The sequence below is a fragment of the Acyrthosiphon pisum genome, chromosome X (assembly GCF_005508785.2).
Source record: "Acyrthosiphon pisum isolate AL4f chromosome X, pea_aphid_22Mar2018_4r6ur, whole genome shotgun sequence".
In the NCBI taxonomy this organism is placed as follows: Eukaryota; Metazoa; Arthropoda; class Insecta; order Hemiptera; family Aphididae; genus Acyrthosiphon; species Acyrthosiphon pisum.
This window is the reverse complement of record NC_042493.1, coordinates 34,620,460-34,648,276: the sequence shown is the minus strand read 5'-3', so window position 1 is coordinate 34,648,276 and position 27,817 is coordinate 34,620,460. Positions and strand designations below refer to the sequence as shown.

General features: G+C 35.5%; 1 protein-coding gene across 5 annotated transcripts; it reads right to left on the bottom strand.

The window, feature by feature from the left end:
• Nucleotides 1–989: 989 nt before the first annotated feature.
• Nucleotides 990–25,664, bottom strand: LOC100161874 (transcriptional regulator ovo). Of its 5 annotated transcripts, none has more exons than XM_003244198.4 (8): nt 24,752–25,663; nt 10,748–12,042; nt 10,337–10,609; nt 10,007–10,261; nt 9,547–9,919; nt 8,976–9,100; nt 8,704–8,862; nt 990–1,726 (listed from the first exon to the last, which is right to left on the bottom strand). In XM_003244198.4, exons 1-8 carry the CDS (start codon nt 25,083–25,085, stop codon nt 1,724–1,726), a joined length of 2,817 nt encoding a protein of 938 aa, XP_003244246.1. In that variant the 5' UTR covers nt 25,086–25,663; the 3' UTR covers nt 990–1,723. The 5 variants fall into 5 exon arrangements, 4 of the variants coding, with proteins under 4 accessions (XP_003244246.1, XP_001949580.2, XP_008182658.1 ...); XM_001949545.5 differs by having other exon boundaries at nt 10,076–10,261; XR_003838759.1 differs by lacking the exon at nt 990–1,726 and adding an exon at nt 4,018–4,361 and having other exon boundaries at nt 4,428–8,862; nt 24,752–25,664.
• Nucleotides 25,665–27,817: the final 2,153 nt, after the last annotated feature.

Here is a 27,817-nt window from a genome sequence, read left to right as displayed (position 1 = left end):
TTATTATAATACTTGTAAAATAATAGGAAATGGTACTTTTTCTGACCAATTAATCTTTACAGCCATTCAGTGGTGAATTTATACCTAATAACTAATAAGCTGGCAAGCTTCCTTTAATTACTGCTCCTTATTGTACGTTTGATCATAGTTTTTCGATGGTTTTTTATAGGGAGTAATGGGAAATGGAAATCAATGACATAGCAAAAGAAAATATAAGGCAATGTAGGATATATAATATAAACTATATTATTTACTCATATTATGTAATATGTATATGATATCTTATAGCTTATATCTTATATAATATGCAGTAGCGTGTCTAGGGGGGTGAGGTTAGAGGTTATATCCCACCCCATTGTCCCTTAAATCCCCTTATTTGTGTCTTTGGTTCTAGCACCACAATTATTTTCATTTAAATGTATTTTTATCAGGGTTGGGATTTTGTGGCATTCTCATATTTCTTATAATATGTTTAGAACATAACAGAGTAAGCTTAAAATTTATTTCATAATTCAGAGAACTGAAATTAAACATATTTAGAGATTTTTTTTAGATTATTGTGCCATTTCTGGACTTTTTGAGTTTTGACCCATTTTTTAATCAAAGTTTTTTGATTATTCTATAATTTTAAAAGTAAATAGATTCAGTAAAATAGACCGACTACTACACGGGTCATGAACGCACTGACGCATCATTTATCGTATTAGGTATTTGTTTTTATTTTTAAACTTTTGTTAGGTGCTAATTTTGATGGGCCCCTTTTTTGTCTTTTACGGCTGCGATTATCATCGAATGAATGTGGAAAGCGTTAGGTATATATATTACATTAACACAGTCGACTAGTGTACTTGTACCTACTATATCTACTAGTTGTTTTTTCGGTTATCTCAACCCTGATTACTACATAAAACATCCCCCCACCCTTTGAAAATTCCTGGGCACGCCACTGATAATATTTACAACCAAACAAATAAAAAATAAAAAAACAATTGGTTAGGTACCTGTTATAATAATACATACACATTAATATATATTTGAAAATTTTATAATTTTAAGTATATACAATTATACACAGTCTATTTGCAATATACATATTTTACACATTAGGTATCTAGATAATATTTTATTTTAAATTTTGCGTGATTATTTTTTAGAAAAAATATCGTTTAATTTCAACATGTCAAACCGTCGACATTATGACAGTCCATTGTTCTCCTGAATGAGGACCATAATACACCATATATGGCCTTGGCATAAGCTGGTTTCACGGAGCGAACCATTTTCAGCTCCAAGCACTTTGCGCGTGTGCCGCCGTCTTAAATATTTATGGTCTATACCGCGGTTGTGGGTATATGATGTATATTGTATAGGTATACTATACATATATCACACAATGCCCGTCTGGTTATAATAATAAAATATCTGCAGTAAATACATATTATATATGGCCGGAAACGTTTTCCGGATTCGCGGCGGCGGGCGTGTTTCTGCAACATCTGAACGGCAGATGACATCAGACATCGGATCCCGGGCAAACATTATACCGACTACATTGTGTATCCATGGCGAGTAACGCGATTTTAACCGTCGAATGGTCAGCTGGTGAGGAGGGAAGGATTCGAGGGCAGCCACAACTCTGGGCAGGCGATGTCCATGATGTGTGGATCTTCTGTGTGCACAGTGTTCTGTGCCGTTATATTAAAGGGAATAGTAGAATCAGTCATCACTGTACGGAAACAAACAAAAAAAAAAAAAATGTTAATTTCATTTCATTTTCACAGCGATTTCAATATCAAGCGTACAAGTAGATATTATGTTATTAGGAATTTAGGTAGCCCATAGGGACATCATATTGTTATATATTATTAGTAAGGACTTAGGATATAATATTGTTGTAGAATCATTCGCCGTCATTATCTGTATGTGGGTATGGATTATTATAATATATTATATACCAACTACCTACTTCGTTTTTTTTTTCGTAAAAATCTAACTGTGTAGTTTTCATTTTTTGGAGGATGGGGCTGGGTGTCGTGTGACGCATACGTCGTAATACAGAAAATTACCAATATGCAATAACTTTTTTAAATTTTTTAATCCTATCATTGTGCCCAAATTACGCAACAAAAGTTTGGAAACTACTTTACAGTAGCAGTCCATATAGGTATATAAACTTTTATTTTCTGTCAATGTTTCCTATAGTTTCACACAAATCGCTCAAAGATGATACCAACTGAAAATCACACTAAAATTACTTCTATAAAGTAGAGAGTGTGCCAGATTTCCTAACAAAAGCAGTTATATGTATTGTACATATTATTATTATGACACTTTTGGTTTTAACCATTTCTTCAACCCACAAAATGTGTTCATGGACAAAACATATTATACCATCAAAATTTAAGATCAATAATTGTATCGCTACCACTAAGAGTTCAAATTTGTAAAACTGTACAAACATATCCTAAAGAAATGTTTATACTTCAAAAGTTTTCATATTACATCACACAGCTGAAAAGGTTTTTGCTATCCACTTATCGTGACAAAACTGAACACACTACAAAAAGATTTAAACAATGCAACACAATCATACGTACTACGATTATTTATCTTCTCATTTATTACTTAAGACAGTATAATACGTCTATAGTATGTCCTACATGTATTTATTCATTTTTCTCAGTGGAAAAAAAGATAAACACGAATTCAATACCAACAACAATGATCACCAATCAACAATTCACTTTTGTCGTGCTTACATCTAAAGTTCTTATTTTACTTAAGAAACCATAATTTTTTTTTTGCACCTTCGTACTTTGTATTATGTATTAACAGGTAGAAAAAATATATTAATGCTAATGATATTACCTATAGAAATGTTCTATAATAATATTATATATAATATAAGTATTTACCTAAACCATTGACAGCATATGCTTATATTAAGTAAAATGCGTTGGTACAATAACATTATTTTGTTATTATAATGATGTATTTGATATCCAATTATAAATGAATATTTAAAATATAACTAATATTAAAACGTAGCCGAATCTTGTCAGTTTGACATTAACATCACAAGTTCATTCCTAATACGTTATACGTAAATACTAACCTAGTTAGGTACTACCTATCTATACTTGTAATTATTACCTTTGCGAATAAGGATTGTGATACAGTGTACGAGGGATAAAAACAACACAATATTTTACAACAAATATCTGATCAGCCAATTATAATAGTGTTTTTTGTTAACATTGTTTGTAGCTAAAATTTAAAAATAAATAAATCTTAATCATATAGGTATACACATCCTGTCTATTTTACTGTCGACTATAATATACTATTAAAATTATTGTTCAAGTTCTAGTATATAACTTGAACTTTTGGGTAGGTACACTTTTTTGACCCCCGATTTTTGTTAACATATTATGAACAAAAATTCTTAGGCATACATTTTGAGGTTGAGGATAGTTCCACATATTTGCTGTGGTAGTTTTGCCATGATTATAGTTTATAAGAAGAGTAATAACGTTACGTTAATTTATATATAGAACTTTGTTTGATGGTTGATAAAAAAAAAAAAAATAATAGTAATAGTGTATAAATGTATATATTTTTATAAAAATGTATATTATTAAAATAACTTAAAAAGTACAACGTAAAAATGTAAAAATGTCCTACAAACTAAATAATATTGTTTACTTAATGTTAAGACAGTAATAATAATAATAATAATAATAATAATAATAATAATAATAATAATAATAATAATAATAATAATAATTTAATGATAATAATAATAATTAATAATAATAATATAATAATAATAATAATAATAATAATAATAATACAATTAATACAGTTAGGACGTGTATAAGAATAAGTTTAAATGTATCACAGGCTTATGTTTATAGTATTATATATAAATATATAATAATACACTTAAGTATCTAATACTAAAGAAAAAAAATATTGAATTCCTTTCCCAATTTTTTTTTAAAATTTTTTTTATACTTTTTAGACTTTAATCGTACTTAAATAACTATCGTATATTTTAACATGATATATAAATAATTTATTTCCATCCACTGAGGTAAAAAAAATGTTTTAGGATATCACTACCCGACCCGAAAGTGATTTATTTTAAATACTACATAATATTACTCTACACAATCCTATTCGTCAATATATTTAAAAAAAAACAACTATATATAATTTTATTTACACGCTATTTATATCATAATATATATTATTGTCTAATGAGAGCCCATATACCACAAGCAGTGCCGTTAATCGTTAGACCTGTACATCAATGTTTAATTGGTCCTTCGCGGGTTATAAACTCTTTGGGATGAAGCCTTTCGAGGTCCTCAACAGTTGTAATCTAAATGATTTCACGGGCCCCGTGGGTACCTGCTCGTCACCTTTCAGCGTCGCGTCAACATTTTTATGCTCATCACTACGGCCATCAAGACGATATTTTAGAAGACTTTTGGTATGAGGTACTTTTTTTCTTTATTATATTTATATATACAAGCTTCGTTTCGTTTATAATGAAATTTGTGTAACTAGGAATTCCACCATCAAAAATTAAGAAACTGTAATAGTCTAGGTATACCTAAATTAATATTGCTTTACAGTAAGTTTATGTACACAATTTGTCAATATATAAAAATATGTGCATTCAGCGTAATACAGTCGACCTTCCGATACATTGGATTCTATTAATATATTATAATACGACCGTATTATTATAGGTACTGCAGTCCGATACATCAAAATAATATCCGAAATACTTCGCAGAAAGGTTTCAAAAAGAAAATAATTTTCATTCGAAGCATATGAAATTTTAAAACACCGATGTTCGGATAGGTGTAATACTGTATTACAACTGTCGTTGATTATAAAAGTAAAAAAAAAAAATATTTAAAAAATAACAATTGCCTAAATCGCCCGTTGTAGTAAAATTATGATAATTACGACCATAATGATTACTGTTAATAAATAATAATACAAATCACACTATATTGATCTGTATCACCTTTGTACCTAATATAATTTCTTAAAGCTAACATTATAAACTAAGCACAATATACATAGTAAAAGTGTATATTATTTATAAATATGTGAGTGCGCATGTGTGAGTGTGTCTAATAAATACTACTTAAATCTAAAATTAAATCTACATTTAACAATATAGTAATGATTATTTACAAAATCCCAACAACACACAATGTTATATTATAATATCAACATTTCTATTAGAAAACAACAATATCAACGACTGAACGACGTGTCGAGTCTGACTTACATATATTATACTCTCATTCAAACAACTTTCAACACACTTCCGATAAATATTTAAAAGGACTGGACGTGAGTGGTACATATCTAATAGTTCCATCACGTTTTTTAAAATCAGAATATCACCGATACTAATATCTCTGTCCATATTAAGTTAACCTAACTCTTTGAAATGCTGTATGAATAAATAAAATAAACCTCTTTGAATAATAATAAATTATAAAAATCACAGATGGAACGAATGTCACGACTACAGCTGTAGTCGCCTACTAATCCGAATAATATGACTTACACGCACAAATGATGCCATTACGGTTTACCGTAACTCTGTTATAATAATAAAATATAACGATTTGAACTCTTTTCATCCAAGCACTCTTAGTGAAATTGACGAATATTCTATAGAAACTTGTAAATTGTAATCACGCTCTCGATGATCGAACCGACAATATTACCACCGAAAATGTCTTAGTGGGACGCGTAAAATATAATACTCAGAATGTAACACGGAAATTACTTAGAACTTAAATTGAATATTTTAGTGTAATATAATGATGTATGTTGTAGTTACCTACTATAGTTTTAGTAGCCTAAGTACTAAATGTTTTCATGGATTTACATTTTTCAATATACGTTTCATGGGCTTTAAAGGACATTTTATTTTGTCAGAGGACATAATTGGTATAACTGTATAATAAGTGAAAATCAGTTTGATCATAATGACGTTTTTCAAATGCAAAACTATGTAATTTATAATCAGACGTATGTGCAATTTTGTGTAATAGTTTAAATGGGGTGAGTTGAATTTTTGCGTGAAGATCCTAAAGCTCGGTGGACAGATTTACCTGACCTGACCGATACTTTTACATCAAGAAGATGTCACTGTAATATCATACAAACTTATAATATTAGGTATTATTGAATAATATGTGATAATATTTTCATGCAAGAGAGTATGAGTGTATCACTACTTTAGTTAAATATAGTTGGTGGGGACGAGAAAAATAATGATGAATACCACAGTGCGTAAACCAAACCATTTAAATATTTAATTGATAGTCTATTTTACGAGTTGACCCATTTTCCGTAATGATTGATCGGTACTAGAATAAGATCGGCAGGGGAGTAGATTAAGGCCTAACCAAAAAGTTTCCGGATGATATGTATATGTGAGGGCACTAATATAAATACAACAATGCTACAATCGGTAACTACACGCTATTTTTAAAATTTTGTAGCAAAAAAAACAAACGTTATTTAGAAAGAAAATAATGTTATTAAAATACAAATATATTTTGCATTCGTTTTTATAGATATATAAGGTAGGTACGTGTACTTTGTTGAACGTTTCAGCTATGTGAAGAAATAAATTAGATGAAATTGGATAGAAACAGGCGTGGATCCAGAACAGGCTAAGGGGCCGCTTTGCCCCCTTTGTACGTGCCATATATTAGATGTACAATAAATACCTAATGGGTCTTGTTAATAACCATACATTTCTAATTACACATGAATTATACACCAAATATACCACTAATTATACACATTATATCATATACAGATACGACTTTTAGATCCAGACCAGCATAGAACTAGTGATTAAATTTGTTTGAATTTATCGGACATTTTGGGTACCCAACCATACGTCTAACATAGACAAGTTTTTGCGTTTTTACGTTATTGTTTTTCATAATAAGAGTAGGCAAAACAACTTTGTAGAGTCATTATAAAAGGTATGGTTTACGACTGTGACTGACTGATAGGAATAATCCTTAATGATGCTGAAATCATATTCATTTTATTTTGAGAAAATAACTATTTAATCTATGAATTCTTGTCCATAGATATATGGAATTGGGTTCGTAAGTTTATATTTCAACCACAGTAGATCATGTACATCTAAACCACCAAATCACCATCACCTTATAATCGGCGGATATTGGGAAGCATGTGGGGACGAGGGCTATGCCCACTAGAATTTATTAATTCCACTCATAAAGTCCAATGAATTGAAGCTTATCAATGGTTCCATGTTAATTATACATATCAAGCCATCCACGATGTAACCGAATATCCGCCCATGCACTTATGTTATACAATTTTATGAGATAATGAATAGTTGGTTAGTCATTTTTCTGATAATTACACTACTGTCTACGTGTTTTGCACTGCTTAAAAATACCGCAAAGCATACAATTGTTAATGCGAAGTGATTATGCAACGACCATTAATTATTAATTTTTATTATTTATAGAACTCGCTTAAAAACCTCTACGATTAATTTTAAAATGTTTTTGAAATTAATTTAATTGTTTTATATAAATTGGTACGGATTAAATTTAAGAACAAATCTTTCAAATACAATTTAATTCTCCCACATGTATGATTGAAATACGCCGAACAATTAACTATTAGATGTTCTATTTCTTGCTACAGAAATAATTTTTAATGCTATTCGAAGATCGAAGAAATTACGTCTATATCGACCAATATAATTCACATAAAAAATTTAGTCCGGCTAATTTTTAGGCCAATATTTTTCTTCTTTTGTTCATAAATCAAAACAATTTTTTCAGGAAAAATATAAAATATTAAAGATTAGATTGGGTGTTTTAAAAGTGAGTACTAACAAGTACCTATCTCAGTGTCTACTGTTACAATACCTAGTATTCGATTATAACAGTCTTGTGGATTTGGTGTTAAAGATAACTAAAATGTTTCTACAAACATTTATCTTTATCTTTATATTTATAAGGGTATAACTTAAAAATAATAATATAATTTAATACGGATTTGAATTGTTATAAAATATGTTATTATTGTATAATAAAGAACAGTATTAGTTGTACAAGAAGTACTTCTACTACTGTTATTATTATTCAATTTGTATTTTAACTTAAATACATTTAATAAATGTTCATAGATTTATCAACAAAAACCCATATCCATCAAGGAGAGTTAAAATCGAAAAAAGTACAGAGACCTTGACATAAAATTAGTGCGGACTTTCAAAGATTTCTATGCTAAGAACCACACATACGTTATTGGCCAACTATAATAATAACTAAAAGGCCTACTTCAAAACTTAAAATACTATAAAGAGTCAAATCGGTAAAATGGGTTTTAAATTGTATACAAAAAGATTTTTCAATATTGAGACGTTACAAAACTGTAAGAGATATTTAAGCGGGGATATTTTGTCGTATTTTCTACTCAAAATTATTTCCTATAACCTTTTTTTTAGAAAATCAAACGACAATGATACAGCATAAATTGTTATTAAAAAAAAAATTAAGTTCTACGTAGTGTAAGTACTTAAAAATATTTGTTAAAATAGATTAACATTTTGGTCAGTCTAGCAATATGATTGCAATCAGCCCAATATTAGGTGCGTACTTGAAGCAACATGTTGGCAAAGTTGGAGTTTGTGAACTTGAAGTGTCTCTTGTCATAGAACTTGAGCAGCGCCGGACTGTACGGGTGTTTCTCTTTGAGATGAATGTAGTGCACTTCTGGTTCATTGGTGGTGTGTCCACATTCTTCGCAAACGTACATCTGTAATGAAAACCATATACGTTAAATACCTTATGACATGTACTTAATTTATGACTGGCATAAATGCATAATAATGTAATATTATTATGACAGAATTTCAAGAATGTACGTACCTTTGTTCTTCTCTCTTTGTAAGCATACTGATGATGTACGCCGTGCACTTTCAAGCAGTGAGATTCGAGTGAACAACGTTGGGTGAACGATTTCTCACAGAGATTGCACTTGTAAGGCCGGACACCTGTTGATTGAAAAAACTTATTAATTCATGTGGTTACTGTTGATTTTATTTGCAAAACTAAACGAGTTTAACAGATTTTTAAATATCTGAATGTTTATTGATTTTGTTTGCATGACAAAATTAAATTAATTTAAAACAGTATGCATTTTTTACAAAGTAATTACCCTTTAAAAATTTACATTATAAATCTCTAGGTGGCTACTGGTTAAAATCTGATATTACAAATAATATTATCATCGATTTTAAATTATAGTCAATATATAAAATTGTAAAGTATTATTAATTTTAAGTTATAACATAAAACTTTATAAGTAAATTGTTTTTTGTTCAAAAAATTAAATTAACCATCTTTATTTATTTAACAATTTAAAATAATATGGAACCTTAATATCATAAATCCTAGACTCGTTATTGATTGCATATTTTTAAATACACCATGAACGTACCAGTGTGTGTTCTAGTGTGTCGTTTCAAGTCAAACGTGTCATTGAAACCCTTTCCGCAAAACGTACATAGGTATCGTTTGACGTCACTGTGACATTTCATGTGTCTGTTTAACAAACGTTGTAGGTTGAACGTCTTGGAACACAGGTTGCAACAGAACTTTGAACCGTTTTTGGATGTTTCGACTGGTTCTGGAGTAGAATTTACTGATACGATTGTTGCAGGAGCTACTAAAGTATTGCTCCTCTCTGGTTCTGGTGTTCTAATTAGCATTGATGGCGGCGGTGGTGGTAGAGTATCGTGATTGGCTAATGGATTCTTGATGCCATGGCCACCGTTGACAAACTCGAATGGCAAGTCATTAGGAAGTCCGAGCTGTAAATAATAATTGAGAATGAGTACACACAATGGGTTCTGGGTGATTTTAGGGAATAAAGAAATATATCAAAGAACAATATGTACTTTTGCCATCGATTTACTGGAGAAAGAAGAATATTTTGGTTTCCCTACAGGTGGGGTGGTCTTTCTCACCCTATGTTGCAGTACTCTGACATCCAAAGCGGAGTTACTGGAATCTTTGCCATTTTGAGGCGGTGGCGTTAGTGAAGACATAGTACCATCCATACTAACGCTAGCAGGTGACGGAGCCGACATGCTGGTGTTTGAGTCCATCTCTAGCGACGATAAACCCGGTGACAACATCATCTGTCCACAAGCCTAAAACAATGAAAAGTTGAAACGATTTGGATACATTGCAAGTGGTTGTGGAAGTTAGACTAATGGTATGCTTACGTCTACGTTTTGTGGTTGTTGTAATTGCACTTGTATTTGTAACTGTTGCAGTTGTTGGTTGGAGTCTTCGAAACTGCTTTGTGATAATCTGTCTTTTGATATATCATAACTTCCATAGTTATTTCTGCATGCTACTGGCTGTCCGTTATTGTTGTTGTTCACCTGCTGTAGATAATTGCGCTTCTCTGGTTGTGATTCAGGAAACCCGTTTCTATGTTCATTGAACATATGTAGAGGTTGTTCGACGAGTGAAGGAGGAATGCACTCTTGGGGCTAAAAAAAATATATTAAAATACTGATAATGCACTTTTAATATTATTAATCATAATACATTGTAAGTACGGTTGTACGCATAATATAATTATGTTATTTTAAGAAACCAAAAAAAATTGTATGTTCATATAAACTTACCTCTTTGAAGAACAATTCAGCGGCGTCGTTAAGGCTGTCCAAGAAGTCGGGGTCCGTGGGACCCGCGAAAGTAAGAGTAGCAGTGAACTGCAAAGGATCGTTGGATGTGCCATTTTCAGAATCAGCCATCAACGTGTCGAAACCGTTAGTTTCCTTTACGTAGCTTGATAGATCTTCACAATCGTCCTCTTTAATGTCTATGCCTAGCGAAGAGGCATTTTGTAACATTGAATATTGTTTCGGTGGACCTTCCAATCCAATGGAGAAAGGACCACCACCACCAGCCACAGGATTTTGACCCGTGTCGTTGTTATTGAAACATAATTGATCGGTCATCATCAAATGATATTGATTGTTGTATTGGGCGGAATAGCAATTTCCGCCCGATTTTATAAGGCTCTCGTGGAAGGGCGGCAGCGACACAGGACTATTTGGTCCACCGAAATGCTTGCCGTTGCCGCCAGGGTTCATGCCGCCACCACCTGGGGCCATGCCACCTCCCCCGCCGCCACTGCCCAAGAGGCCAGTGGGACCACCACCTCCGCCGCCACCAAGTGTGTACGAATGCAATGACGAGCCGCGGTTTGAACTAGAGTTGGTACTGCCACCGTTTGTACCTCCTCCACCGCCTCCCCCTTGTTGACCACCACTGCTCCTTCCACGGCCTGCAGCGGCAGTGATAATACCATTTGGTGCTGAAACCAACTGTCCTCGTAACGTAATAGTGAATTTATTCTTGATGGCTCGAACAATGTCCAAGTCCAAATCTGCTTCCTTTTTGGGCACATGATAATCGATAGGTGCGTCTTGTTCGGGTTCCACGACAGTGCTTGGAGACTGTGTTAATGGTCTTTTTGGACAAACGGGTGGTGATTTGACGGCTGCTGGTGTTCTTTGTATGACGGACACCTGGTGACATTTTGGTGCTACTGGTACTGCTGGTGGTGGTGGTGGTGGTGGTGGCAACTTTGGTTCAACCTCCGGGCTAGTCACAGCTTCCTCTTCGACTTTGATAGAGGGTGGTTCACATTGCCGATGAGTTACCTGCAAGCTATCTTTACTACCGTATGGTATATTATCGCCATCTGACGTGGATATGAATCGCCTTTTTGGCGGTGGGTTCCAGTCAGGTGACGGCGGACATATTATCGGCGTAGGAGCCTCAATAGACACCGTCGGACTAACTCGGTGGTTTGGAGACTCTGCTCTATTTCGTGATTCTCGCTCCAAACCTTTAACCCGGTCGACCTCTTCATCATCGTCCTGCAGTAGATCTTTCTTGGCGACATTTTTCTCTGTAATACAAAAATAAAAATTAGTTTAAACGTACAATAGAGCACTGCACGGTACAATTTGCCTAACCAAAATTAACCCGATTGTCATTCGTATGGTTGGTCTTTTGTTACAAACACCTGTATACCGTGTCATATTCGATATCCCTTTTTAAACATAACAAACATATACGTAACGCGCGACGCCCTAAACCCTTTAACCCACTGCCAGACTGTTGTTTGTCTCCAGTCCAAGGATAATTGTTATATGCCGCACCGACACAGCAACAAGGTCGTGGTTGCCCCAAAATAAACAACCGCCTTGCATGTTAGTTATAAAAGGGTTACCGACGAACCCCTTGTTGACTACAATAAAACCATAATTCACATCGCCGTTGTAACAGTATTTGACCAGCAGTCTTTGTGTAGTCAGACAGCACAAACAAAACGGGACAAATAAAAAGAACAACGCGCGACGTACAAGGCCGAGTTTTATTGCTGTTCAACAGTCGTCACCCCAACTCATTACGTTTAATGGTCACAGATACCAATCCATGCGTTTGACAATAGGGTAAAAAATGTGTTGTTGAAAAAAACGTTCGTGGTATTTTAAACCACGTCATTACGCATACAATATGGTCATCGCGTTTACAATGAAATGTATGCCGCAGTTTCCATATCGAAACTTAAGTTTTTACGTGCATCAAAGTCTTGTGAACTTTCGTGATAAACCGCGGCAGCCTCTGCGTAGAGACGAGCCACGATTTAAGTAGGACGTGCAGTATAAAATAAACACACGGTATAATATAATAATAATATGATAGTTGGCCGCGTCACGAGTACCGGACGAACGGTTCTAACCGGATTGTCAAGAAATAAGGCTGCGTTCACAACGCAGTATTTCAATATCGAAACTCTCAAATGTACAGGTAATATGATATTATGATGGGTATACCAAATGCCTATAAAAACAATAATAGTATATTATAATACATCGATTCGAATCGGCGTCGTTCGACTTGGACGCGTTTCACGAGAAAACTCTATAGTATAATGAAGTATTCTGGGTCATCTACGAGTACCGACGTACACGTATATATCTATATAAACGCCGTTCCGGTGTAAAGTATTGGGTACGGAAGGTAAACGGAAAAAACCGTCCAACCAGCCACCGCGGCCGACCGTAACGATCAATGTCGTTGCACTCGGCCGTTGCCTGCACATAAAACACTATAATACAATAATTATTTATGTATATATATTAATAATATAGCTGTGTCCGACCCGCAACATTTACCTCGGAGATTATTCACCGTAATGGTGACGGTCGCGTTTTTTTTTTTTTTTTTTTTATTTCAATTCAACACACCAGAAAGAGCAAAAAGCGTACAATTTTCAGCGGTAACCAATTAAATCAGATTTTCGCGGCCATTGAATTTCGTTACGTTTACAACAATATTACAATAATATATATAGGCAGGTATACAGCAGGCATCACACCGGCTGCAGTTCGCCGCTTTTTCACGACTACCTCTATATGTGTATCCGAATCAATGCCGCCGACGATGCGCGTGGCTTGTGTGAACAAATCTTATAGCGTGACTGGCAAAACTCGTTTTATTTTTTATTTTATACACCATCGAAACGTGTACACGTACTTTTGTGTGTGAGTGTGTAAGTGTGTGTGTGTGTAGGAGAGCGAGTTTGTGTGTGTATACGCGTGTGTGTGTGTGTGTGTACGATCATAATAATATACGCGTACACAATACATGACGCTATTATATATGTGTGTATAGGTATAACCGTGCGAAATACTTGCTGAATTTCAAATCATTAACCAAGTTCAAGGCAAAGTTCACGTCTGCGCCAGCTACAACATAATGGTCGGTCGTTAAAATCTCCCAAGGACAAAATATCATACTCCGACGGCGGCGTGCGCGCTGCTGCAGAGAGACGGTGCTTAGCTATAAATATATATATGTGTGTGTGTGTGTGTGTGTGTATATGTGTATAACGTACACGCGTGTAATTTAAATTTTATCACTATACGAAATCAAACCACCACCACCACCGCCGCCGTACGCCAGCCACCGCGGCCAATCGGGACGACACAATCGACGATATATACCTACGTGACTTGAGTGCGAATATTTCGTACCTATACCTATTATTAGGTACATACGTTTTACGGGACACGTGTGCGTATATTATACAACGATTTAATGTTAATACTGTATTGCTTGCACACAACGGCGCTGCTATCCGCAGTCGAGAACCCCGAAAAATATTTATTTTTTAAAATACCGACCTTGGACGGATTTTGGCCGACACCGTAGGTACGGTATATTCCGTCCGACGACGGATACGGAATAGTAAATGAATGTGGGTGTTACTCGCCCGTATAATATTATCATGTTAAATATTTTAATATTATTATTGCAATAGTCACCGTAAGTCGCGCGTAGGTACTACGTCTGTGACGCTATGGGTATGTCGTCGCGATTGTGTATATTATTCATTTCGTAAAATATATTACGTTTTTTGTTTTTTGACCGGCGTGGGACGTCTTGCGAGAGAGGGTAAAATAAAACAAAAAAAAAAAAAAACCGTACACGCATTATGCATTGCGTTATTATTATTGTACTACGAAATCATAATGGCGAACGACACACTCTTCTTCTCTTCCGCCGGGCACGACGAGCGGCCGCGTATTATAACGGTACTCGTCGCCGTCACACACACACACACACACACACACACACTACGTATTGTGATGTACATGATATTGTGTATGAGTATAATATATAATGTGGCCAGGCGACAAAACGACGAGCCGGACGATGCCGTAGGCGCGACGCGTACCTATACAGTCGTGTGTGTTTTTTATGGGTCGCCGGTAAATACCTAAGTAAAAAATAAAAATGTCGACAACCGTTTTCGGTGTGTGATATTTGTCTATTGCGTCGAATTACATAATCACGGCATGGGTGTGATACATAATATTATACAAGTAATGTGCCTATCTATAAATCTTGTAGTGATACTGTAATAGTAACGCGACTTGGAACTGCTCAAATGAATATTATATTTTCGTGTAATTTTTCTTCGATCCGAGAAAATGTTTTGTCTACATTTCACTATGACGCGGTGGGCGGTGATCCTACTCGGACAAACGAACTTTGTACGACGATCAGAGACGTAGGAAAATTATTATAAAACCTACGATCCCGCCTCGCAACACGTCGGTATGTAATGTTTATACCTATTTAGACGCCGCCCGTTATCTGCCGAGAGCAAACGTGCATTATAAGAACCTATGTGTGTACCGCTATAATGTATAAAAACATTAAAAACTCGTCTATTGAAATATAGACAAATAGTATGGTTTATACATTTTTTTTCCTGTGAGTAATCTGCGATTTTTTTTATAAAGTGGAATAATACAAAATGCGTCATGAATAAAATATAAAACATATTATATTATTATTCATATTATTATAAATAGTTTTCGGCCGTAAATTTTCAGTGCCATTGTCCTGTCTGCGGCAGCATAATATTATACACACAATAATATATAACATAAGTACCTACATACCTATATATACGTATAGACGAATATAACCGCTAGCAGTACGGGCCGTGGCGGCAATGGGCGCGTGGCAGGGTGGGCGGGCGCGCCAAAGGACACCGAACGGCGACGGCCTCGGCCGCAACAACGGACGCATATTATAACCGGATAAAGGATTCTGTTATTTATAACGATTTTTATATATATATTTTTTTTTTGAGAAAAAACGTAACCGTCTATAGGTAGAGAGGTATATGATATAACGCGTATAATACGCGTCTCTAAGTGTATATAATAATATATAATATTATTATATATAAACGCTCGCCGGTCTGTCCTCGAGACGCCGCCGCTCCGCACCAGTCGCGATGTCGTGTCATGTCCATATATTATTATTATTACTGTCGTTTATTGCCCGAGCCCGAACTTGCGCTGTTATCACACCACTGCGTGGACATCGACGGTATTTCGTTACGAATTATTTTCTATATTATATTTTCTCCGCGTATAGGTTCTTCGTGGCCCGCCGGTGCCACAGTTTGAAAACCGCTTTCCCGCGAAAATACCGGGAACCAAATATCGACGTGTGTTGCCGCAACAGGCGTGTACCTACTTGTCGCGACACGACGAAGGGCGCTGTCTCATAACTGCAGTTTACGTAATGTTGTGATTTTGGTGATTGGGGCCCGATATTAAATTATTATTATTGTATTATGACGCACGTCCGACGAGGCAGTCAAAAGAACGCGACGGTATATATATAAAAAATAAAAATAGTATATGTCGTCGTGGCATTGGTCGGTTCGGAGGTCTCTCTCTCTCTCTCTCTCGATACATATATCTATGTATAATAGTCGTGTACAGTCAGGTTTTTGTCCGGCACACCTCGATAGACTTCAAGGTAAAACTCGTTTCAGGTTCATTACGAACCGATGCCACTATAATATTATTATATACAGTAGACCGTCGGCTAACGGCCGCAGAACCTATTATATATATATATATATATACATTGTAGAGATCGACGGACAGCGTTTTATATGTATATAAAAAAAAACGGATAAATAAATGTATAATGTACGGTGGCGGGGCGGGGAAACAAAAGAAATCCGCCGGCTATAACAGTGATATTCAGAACGTATTTTATATACGTCGTGTGAGCTGCGTCTGTGGCTGTGTACGGTTCGTCGGTACACGCCGCCGCTATACTTCTCCTCGCTCGCCGCTCCTCCGAAGCCGCCATCGTTTTTTTGCCACATCGCCGACACGGCAGTGATTGTTCCGGTGGAGGTGGTGGGGCAAGCTCGTTTCCCGTGTATTCGCGTGCAAGTGCGGTCAATCATTTTATAACGTCAGCCATAACATTATTATTATTATTATACGGTTGTATAATCAATTTTTGCTATGCGATTTTCGCCAAAATCGTCCGGTCGAATTCAACGACGATTATAATAATTGCGGTGGGACGATGATCATACAACTATTATTATACCTGCCGCAGTACTCGTAGTGTTGTACAGGACGGATGCGGGTTTAGTAGGCGCACTTGACGATTTCTGTCACCTATAATCTATTATTATGCAGGTTGTATCATATTATTATCATACCGTCACATACTTTAAATTATATCGCGGTATCGATGTTCTGCGCAGTTGTAGTATGATACAATTTACCGGGTTTAGGGTACACTGGCACAGAGGTACGGGTATTTATTTATTTCTTTTAAATTAAACTCAATACGTCACGAAGTGGGAAAATATATAAATATGTTAATAATAAATAGTATTGTGTCGATGGAAAGTCGATGAAAATTTTTACGCCGTAACAATAATCTCTTAAAATGCCCACTGGCGTTACTCGCATTATTTTACTAATATTATACTTTTGTCGACAATACGATTGATGTGATCATATCCCGTTTGTCGAGGTGAACGGTGTGCGCAAGACCTCGGTGTTCATATATTATTATATAGGTAGGTAGTAGATACACTTACCATTTACGTACAAACCGTTAATGTATAAACGCGTTTGTAGCTCAAGATTAAAATATGTTATTAATTATTCATTAATTTTTTTATTATTCATTACCGCCCATACGGTTTGCGCGTGAAAGCCGTACTCGTCATTACAATTATAAGTTTTGCGCTTCGGAACGTTCGATAATTTGGAAAAAATAAATAAACAATTAAACGGTTTAATAGTTTTATTATGAATAATCATCAGCTATAGCTGAAAGGAAAGCTTGTGTTTAGTTTTTGCAGTGCCTAATTATTGCAGCAACACTTTTCACGATTTCCGTTACAGTCGATTTTAACGGGAGAGATTTCAACTTTTAAAGAACATACACCTATATAGGTGCAATATATTTTTAAATGAAATCTTTCATAAAATGCACGGTAAGAATGCATGTTGCACCTAATTAAAAAATACTACTAGTTCAAGACTTCAAGTTAGTTTCAATAGTTTATACAATAATACAAAATAGTTATTGTAGATTTATGAAATTAAAATTTAATTAAAAACCAAAATAAAAATATACCACCGTACAACAATATTGTTTTATTTATTATTAAGGTTATCAATATATTACATAAAAACTATAAATACCACTTATCAATACATCTCAAAACTACAAAACATATATTATATGAACTTGAAATTTAGAATAGTGGTTATACTCTGATAATCTAGATGTGCAATAATAAAGGATTTTCCGGTATTCACAGTTTAAAGAGGTACTAAAATTGAAACGGGGGTATTGAGATTCACAGTTGAATAACAATTTTTTTTGTATGGTTGCCATTAATCAAGCAGATCAGGTACAACATGCATCGGGTTTACATGGCCTCGATTAAAGAAACTATATTTTAAAATCAAATGTATGTGTGTGTAGCTTATATAGGTACCTACTCAAAATTTACTCAATTGAATTTGACGAAAATCTCAGAGATTGTTTTTAAAGATATCAGAAAATTTGAGTGAGTAAGTAGTTTAAACCACATTAAAAAAAACCAAGTAGGTACTAAATCCAATCTACGACTTGCGGTTGCCCGTCTATAGGCCGAAGTATTTCATGAAGCTATCCGCTATAGGTACACTGGCGACGATTTGTCTGGGATACATTAAAACCGATATACATTCAAACCGAGATACACATATATAGCGTATACACCATACTGGAATTTCTGGTAAAAACTGCACACGGTCGAAGCCGGTATATTCAGATAGTATCATTATAAAGTCCGATCTCATATTATAATGAAGTCAACGCATTTAAAGTGTCACGTTATGATTTTAAAATGAGTAAATTAACCTTGTTAAAAATATTTAAAAATAACGTATCAAGTTGTAAAATAAAATAAATAAATTCACCAATAAATACAAAGACATTTCTGTTAAGCTATTTGCACTTCTAGGTAGGTACTTGATGAGTACTAATACATAATTGTTTCACTAAGATATTTTTTTCTTAACCTTCCACGAAGTGAACAATAATATACATGTTTTTTATTTATATTATAATATTATATTCGTGATGCTGTGTTTATGGATTTAAAATATAAAATCACGGTCTGTGAACTGATAATTATGGTGAGATTTACATATGGCATACACACTATGCATAGGTAGTGGAAAGGTGGTGGATACAAAACACAACTTATTTTTATGGTGCGCAATACAAAAGGGGAATATTAAGGAGACAATACGATGTCGTTAAAATATGCGCCGACTATTCATCCTTGATCAATTTAGAAAACACCATGAGAACCACTGACAATAGAAGCACTGATTTTGGGCACCTGTAACTTAGGCAGTGTTCACCTGTTATGAGTGGTAGTCACCCTTCGAAGGAACGATATATATATACTGAAGAGAAAGGGAGTGAGTGAAAAAGAGAGAGTGAGTGAGTGCGCGTATATATAGTGGAAGAGTATAAAGAATGCTGTTGCACCCTCCGAACAATATGATTATATCGTGTATAATATTTCATTTTCTCTTATTTGGGATACGTGAGCGGTGGTAATAAAAAGGGTCCGAAGGGGAACGGTTTTTATTGTAAAAGCCATTCATGAGATATTTTTCGAAAAACAATTTCGACGAATACGTATGATTTTCAACAATGATAATGTAAATGGTCACGATAAAAAAATATTTATTACCGTTCGAGAATAACACAATATTATATAATATTATACAGTATTATATTATTATACACCTAAACCATCAATGGCCGTGCACATAACCGTGGTTACAAATAAAACGCAGGTGTTTGCCGCGATTTTAGGCTTGAAACCGTTGCGCCAACTTGTGTCCGCGCCGCGCGTTTCCGGAAGTGTACCTACCGCGCAAATTCGATTCCCCTGCAGCAAGGCCTTACGCGACCATGAATTATTAATAATACAATGTATGGCGACGACGACGACGACGGAGACAAAACCTCCAAATCCAACACACGTACAACACTGTTATAATATCGTATTCGGCGCAGTGCGAGTTATGTGAAGGTGGTTGGCAAACCGTTACGTAAAATTTAATTTCGATTCAACCTATTCAGACCCGTCTCGTCTATAATACATAATAATGAATAAGTCGACGTCGACGTTCTTGCAAGAGGAGAGAAAAAAACAATACGCAATTTGTGTTATCTAAATCGTATGCGCACACACACACGCATACCTACACTGTTGTTGTATTTTGCGACCTTGCGCGCAACCAGTAAAATTATTTCAAGACAATGTCATAATGATCTATACTATTGAATATGTATATATATTATATATATGTTATTATCATAATCCCGAAAGGTCCGCGATTGGTCTCGAGAACGTTTCGCGCTCAATCGTCCGTATACCGCATACCCGGTGCAAAGTTCGATAACACCGAGTTCGAGCTGTGCGGTACCCACAGGTACACACGCAGTAGGCGTATTATAATAATATCGTCGTCGTACAGATAGTTGAGGTTTCCGAACAGCGGTTTCCGTGCGAATAAAATAATGTACATCGCACGACGTACGCAGGACGGAAAAACCGCAGCAGAAGAAAACGGCGGAACAATGGACGACTGCGCGTACAGTGGGTATATAATATTATATAGCGGCCGGAGAGAGGTACCTATATAACTATATAATACCATGGGAAAAATCACGAAGGCGTGTAAAACGAGCGAAAAAATCGAATGGAAGGAAGACGAAGAAGGAAAAAAATCCGAAAGACACGCCACCGCGACTTCGCGACGTCGGTAATTATCGTATATATATATATATATATATATGTGTGTGTGTACCCGGGCAAATTGTCGGAACGCATTGTGCCAGTTTGCTGACCAACCGAGCGTCTTCCAGAACGTTGAACCCGCGCGTTAATGACGACCCGTGAAGCGAAACGAAATTGACCTTGTTTTTTATTTGGTTTTTTTTTGCATTATTTTTTAATTCTCATTATTTTTCCGTACACTCGCGCGTTCTCGGTGGGAGTTGTACACAATGTATACATTTTTTATTATTTGCATATAGCAGTATTCCGATTCCGACGTAATTTTCGTTTCTCTACCGTTAAGTCTACTCCCCGTCGCCGCAGGGACCGTCGCGGAAACCGAAAGCCCCGCGAAAAGTCGTATTCGGCGAGTTCTGATCATATATATGCCGCGATGGCGTGGCGGAGGAGATGCTGTGCCGGAAAGCGGTGATCGGGGTCCGCGATCAGATTGACGGCGCCGTCCGCGGAGGGGTAACGGGAATGTGAGAAAACCGGTTTTTCCGTTGACGAGAAACAGAACACAACGCAAGCCCGAGAATAATGATGATGATGACGACGACGATGATGCGATGATGATAATTATTCTCGAGGCGACTATATAATATTTATCATTGATAAATTATATAGGTTTACTGCATATTATTATATATACGCACTTTATAATATATCTGTAATGCGGAAACGAACGATTTACATTATCGTCATTATTGTCTGGTATAATATTGAAGTGAGATGTAAACTATAAATTATTGTTAATTGCATGAAATACGGTTTTCTTTTTTCTAAAAGTTTTTTCCCGTTTGTTCGAATAAGTTATATGGGTTGAATTGTTTTACACGTTTTTCACACGTGTTTTGCCAAAAAATAATTCTTTATATTACCACCGAGATATCCTACGAATGTATGTCTATATCGGCACACTATACAACACATTATAATATATTATTTATATCTAGGGACCGAACAACAGGTTTTTATCTGTAGAAGGAAATTGTAAGTCATTTGCTTAACAACATCTGCTTTAATCCCGTTCCATACTTATATGCTAAAGGTAGCGATTTTATGACACGAATGCGTATTACTGATTTTGCGGTAAACTTTCTTTTATAGTTTCCGAAAATAATGATGTACAACTGTATATTATGTTGTTGGCGTTGGCTAAAACTAATGAGCGATTTTCGAACCGCAGAAACACGATGGAAAAAAGTTAATACCAGTCAGATTTTCTTATATTAAAATAAGCATTTTTTTTCTAGACTATATACGTTTTCAGACTTATTATAAGCAATTATCTTTTTTTGTATGTGTCTATATACCAACAAGAATGAAATTAACACATATTATAGCTTTAGGCACTAATATTTTATTTTATTTATATATTTTACATTTTTATTTTAGATTCTTAAAGCGTTAATTATGTATTATTTTTTACTAATATTTAAAATTTGATATTTTGATTACTGTTCACAAAAATAGGAAGAAATTAAAACATATATTCGCATATACCTATATCGTGATTCGTAGGTCATGTTGAGTGAATAATTTATTTATAGGTACAAATATAAAATTTGTTATTTAAGTCATCATCATATTTGAGAATGATTTAACAGCAATGAAATGGTTTTTATGATATTTTCTGAATTCTTAAAAAAGAAATATTAGTCTTACGGGTCACTGTTTCAAACTAAACGTATCCTAAAATGATTTAAACTATATTAAAAATATTCATACATTAATATTTTAAGTCATTAAGATAATTTATAATAACTATATCGGCTAAGTAATATACCAAATACAATCGATTATTGGTTTTGGTAAATTAAAAAAGTTATTTCTTATTTATATAGAATACATTATAAAAGTTACTGTTATATGTAGTTACCTACTATACTTATTATATTTCATGTTTTGACTCTTGGCCGCCTGTCGCGTCAAGTTGCGATGGCGTTAGGTGATCATTATATTTACATAGTGTACCTACCTATACAAATGTGAAGGGAAAAAATCCTTGTCATATTTTTGGAACAACACTGGTACACAAAAGGAGTATAAACACAAGGCGTGGCCAAAATAGGATTACATGTGAATTGCCAAATAATTTTTTTTTTCGTAAATTTTTCTCACCGGCACGCATTGTAATCGCTCGCTGCGGGAGCAGTCCATGCTTCGTAAATATTGTCTATAAACGCCCGCGGAGCGATCAGCCACTATTATTCACCTACTATAATACAAAGGGTATAAATAGATAGGTACTAGGTAGGTATGTACAAACAAGTGTACAACCCCACTTGCCATGAATAAAACTAGGGTCAAACAGAGATTTACCGATTTCAGGTCCGAAGACACACAAAGATAGCAAGACTACGGCGAGATTCGGCACCCTTCATAATTCTGTAAGACTCAATAGCCGCGACAACAGACACATTCAACAGATGTGCATTATAATTTATAACATTCAAAACAAATTAACCGAGGTAGCCAATGTTACAATACCTATACAGGTATAATAGCTGTTTTACCGATATTATCTGTTGATGACAGGTCGACGACAGTGGTCGTCACCAGGCTACAATAAACGATAATGTGGAGCTAAGAATTCGAACGAGTCACAAAAAGTAAATCAATTATTATAATGAATTGAATGAAATTCGAGATAAGTAGGTATATTATATTACATTCAATGAAAACAGAATTTTTATCTAAAAACAAATAAATATAAACTATGATAAAACAATAACGAACCCTATTTAAAGAAATAATGACTGGATAATTGGGAAGAATTCTTTCAGCTATATTGACTTATAATATAGTGCGCGTACATTTTTCGTTCGATGAATTGGCGATTATTAATAAGTACGTTATACGTCCGGACAAAAAAAAATTTGATCGTCGATATAAATAAATAAGTTGAAAAATTCATTATAATTGAAATATAGTCATGTACGGGTATGCATCTAACTTACATAATATTATTACAATACAATTATTGGAATGCCTGTCTATAATATTACAAAATATAAAATACCGTACCGGGCGTTTAAGTTTCCCTACAGACAGCGGCTGATCATGCGCACCAGCCACGAGTCAATTTATTAATGTGTTAAATATGATCACGGTATACAGTATACGTAGACTTACGTAGTATAATAAACTACGTGTTCCAAGTATATAATATAATGTAATATATAAATATACGTGGTGCCACAAGCAACCGCCGCATCTAAGTCTGATCGATTACTATATGGTTCCTAGAGCGTGCGAGCTTGGACACGAATATCTCATGTGCGGGTGGTATATAATATTACATCGTAAAAAAAAATGTAGGTTTTATAAAAAATCCTATATAATAATAGTGCGTTCGGAGAAAAACTACTTCACCGTTAACCCGATCACAATATTATTGCGCTATGGATATAATATAAGGTGCGTATAAGTGCCAGAACAGCTTAAAATGTAGTTTTATTAAATATTTATTAAACTTACATAAGAGTATAGTATAGAATTATATTTTAAAACCAATAATAAATCTGTCCCTATAACGGTATATAATAAAAATTTCCCGCTGGACAATATAATTTGTTTTGACACCGGCAAATAATAAATTGATTTAATAATTAAATTAAATAATTAAATTAAATAATTAATTTCGTAACTATTTAGTAATAATAGACAAAAATATTTGTATCGAAAAAATCGGCTTGTGGGTTAGCTGTTCTGGTGTTATACGCACCCCATGCGTACCTATACATCACGTTATATATACCACCTAATACAATGCGTACTGCAGCTTAATATATTATTAAAAATTATATTATATTATTGTTAGCGCGACCATACAATATTTTTTGTATACGAATAATATTACTATTATGACGATGATAATAAAATATGTCAGACTGGGCCTTACCTTGAGGCGTTTTTGACACCGGCGACTCTTGGACAACTTTGGACTGCGGCTGCTGCTTCGGCGGCGGTGGTGGCGGTGGTGGAGGCGGCAAATGATGCCTTATCGGTACAGGTGGCGGCGGTGGCGGCGCAGGCTGGTGATGGTGCTGATAGTGGTGCTTTATGAACGGCGGCGGTGGTGACGGTAACCGGTCATGGTGATTGTGGTCGTTATGATAGTTTTGCAGCGACTGTACCAGCGGGTCGGAGGAAACGTGCGCGTTCCCCTTTTGGTTTTCCAGCAGTTTCTGTTGCTGCTGGTGCAATCGGTTTTTGATGAGGAAAATCTTCGGCATTTTGACGTGGTGGCTGGGTCACGGGCAGAGTCACTGTGGTGACACAAATATGCTTTCAAAGACGGAGACGAAAAAAAATCGCAAAAAAAAATTGTTTATCAGCAAAGAAAATCGACTGTCTCGTCCGTGAGTGTGGGGTTCACGAGTGTCACTGTCAGCCGCGCCGGTAAGGTGCGTAAAGAGCGGGTCGGCGGCACGTACACCACCGGAACAGATTCATAATGATAAATCGTTTTATCCGCGGGACGGTGTGATATATATTAGGATAACACTTTTGACGACGATTTCGGCAGATACAATGTAATCTGTAAGAGTTAGTATAAAATAATAACAAAAACAAAAAAAAAAACAGCACTAAAAAAAATAAAAAAGACGCAACGAGCGAATTTACACAATAATAATAATTATCCGAAAAAATAAATACCAAAATCAAAAGTTACTACTAATAATAATAATAATAATAATGCAACGGACGACCAAACGGTACGTCAGTGAAATCTGTGCGGCGGTCGTCAGATGTCGGACGGACGTGTCGTCTGACGGACGCGACGGCGGAGAAGCAAGAACTGGCTCGGGAACCAGCGAAGCCGTTGCCGGCGGCGCGCGGAGACCCTCCACTTCACGGGCGGTTGCGGCGGCGGTACCGATGGGGGCGTGACGATGGTCCACGGGTGGGGGGTTGTCGGCTGTGTATGCGACCGTTGTGGCGGCTGACGAGTGGCAGCGTGGCGGTACAGATCGCGGGCACGTAGAAGACCGTGTCCGGACCACTGCCAAGATCATGGTTTCTGCGGTTGCGGCGGCGGTGGTGGTGGTAAAAGAAGAAACAGAATAGTAATAATAATAATAATAATAGTACTGTAAAGAATAGAGAAATACGACAAATACTATAATAGTAATAATAACGCGGCGGGGAAACCAGTCTGATGTAACCGGTGGCGCGCATGCGCGGGGTACGTACCGCGGCGTTGAACCCGTTCGACGGAACACGATATTCGTACACACGCGCACACGCACACACGGACGCGCGCATGCAACAGGTATATAATATATTATATTATTATTATATTATCGTCTCCGTCCTGTTATACCCTCCCTTTGACCGTATTTACCGCACTGCGCTCTGCTTGCCCATCCCCGCCCACCGATCCACCGATGACCGCTCCGCCGTCGACGACCGCCCCCCTCACCCACCCACCCACCCACTGCGGACACAACCGTATTTGACGTGTACGACGACGACCCGCTATAGTCCATCTTGTCTACCGTTGCCGATATAATAATTGTACTTATATATTATATACAGGGTGATTCGCATGTCTTTGCCCGATTACGAATTTCACATGGCTCGCTCTAATCGCTGCAAGTCACATGGGTAAACGATATATTTTGCAGGCCCGCCGACCAAATAATCAGGGGTCCCTCCCCCAATAGGCGACTGTATCCAAAAGAGAGACGATTTGGCCATAGGCCACAAAATAGCTCTGAATGATCATGGACCTATGTATACATAGGTAAGTACCATATTATAAAGATAAGATATAGTCAAGTCTATTTTCTTTTAGTTTTTACCATTTTCTTTGCTGATTTCGTTTCTTGCGAACGTTCATTATTAGCGAATTGCTGTCAATTATAGTGTCGAGATGGAAAAATCAAACAGATACCTATTTTGAATAGTGCAGGATATGTCTGGGTGGCCAGTGGAGACATTAATTTACTGTAAGTTGTATCAATGTATATTACAACTTTAATATTTTAAGAATATTTTTGACTTCAAACCAACCTGTACCTGCATTTTAAAAATAAATATATGATTGACATCGAATAAAGACTTTTGAATCATCCTGTATAGTGTATATTATATATATTTATGTATTATTATGTTACATTGTGTTATATATTGTGCGTATATAGCGTGTACACACAACGTACGATATTATCATTATTATTATTATACACTCTCCTCTCCGAAGACCGAATCAGTTCGACCGGTTTTGTATTCATTTATCCACGTATATATATTATATATATATATATAAGTACCGATATACATATATATTATACCATATGCCTGTAGTTTTAGATAGGTTATTTCTATAGTTTTTCATTTTCTGTTTCTGTCTCTCTCACCCACTCTCTCATTCTCTCTCTCTCCCCCTCTCTCCATCACCGAGGATAAACAAGAACTCCGCCACAGAGTCAATGTCAAAACACGACGGACGATAAGTTTTACTTTTCGCCATTTGTTGTTTTATGTAGGTATACGTATAAATATTATGTCCGCCGCCGACGTGCACCATTCTAAACTGTAAAATCGAACGCTCACTGCTGAAATCTCCGAACGACCCACACACATTGCATTATTATTATTATCATCTGCATAAATACTCCGGGCATTGTGAGATTCATTTTTTTTTTTTACGCTGATTTAAAACATTATATCACATTGCTCATAACCAAACCAACAGTAAACGGTAAACGCGACGTCATCTATTATAAACAACGCTGCGCGGTAAATATTGGTCGCTTATGAAATGCGTAGGTTTACAAGCACTCTATACGTATATAACGAAACGATAGCTTAGAATTTATAGTTGATTGATTGTCACCAACAAAACCACAATTATAGATACATTAGGATAACAGACGAACTTATGAGTCAGTAGTCCTAAATTGTCAAAAACTGCAATTATGAGTCTAGACTGTTGGAAAAAATACGTTTGAACAATATG

Excerpts from the sequence above, each read along its gene's own strand:
- LOC100161874 (XM_008184436.3), bottom strand. The coding sequence starts at position 25,085 with ATGCCGAAGATTTTCCTCATCAAAAACCGATTGCACCAGCAGCAACAG. Across the intron at positions 10,610-10,747 it reads CTGAATTGTTCTTCAAAGAG|CCCCAAGAGTGCATTCCTCC; the intron begins GTAAGTTTATAT and ends TATTTTTTTTAG. Across the intron at positions 9,101-9,546 it reads ACACACTAGAACACACACTG|GTGTCCGGCCTTACAAGTGC; the intron begins GTACGTTCATGG and ends TTCAATCAACAG.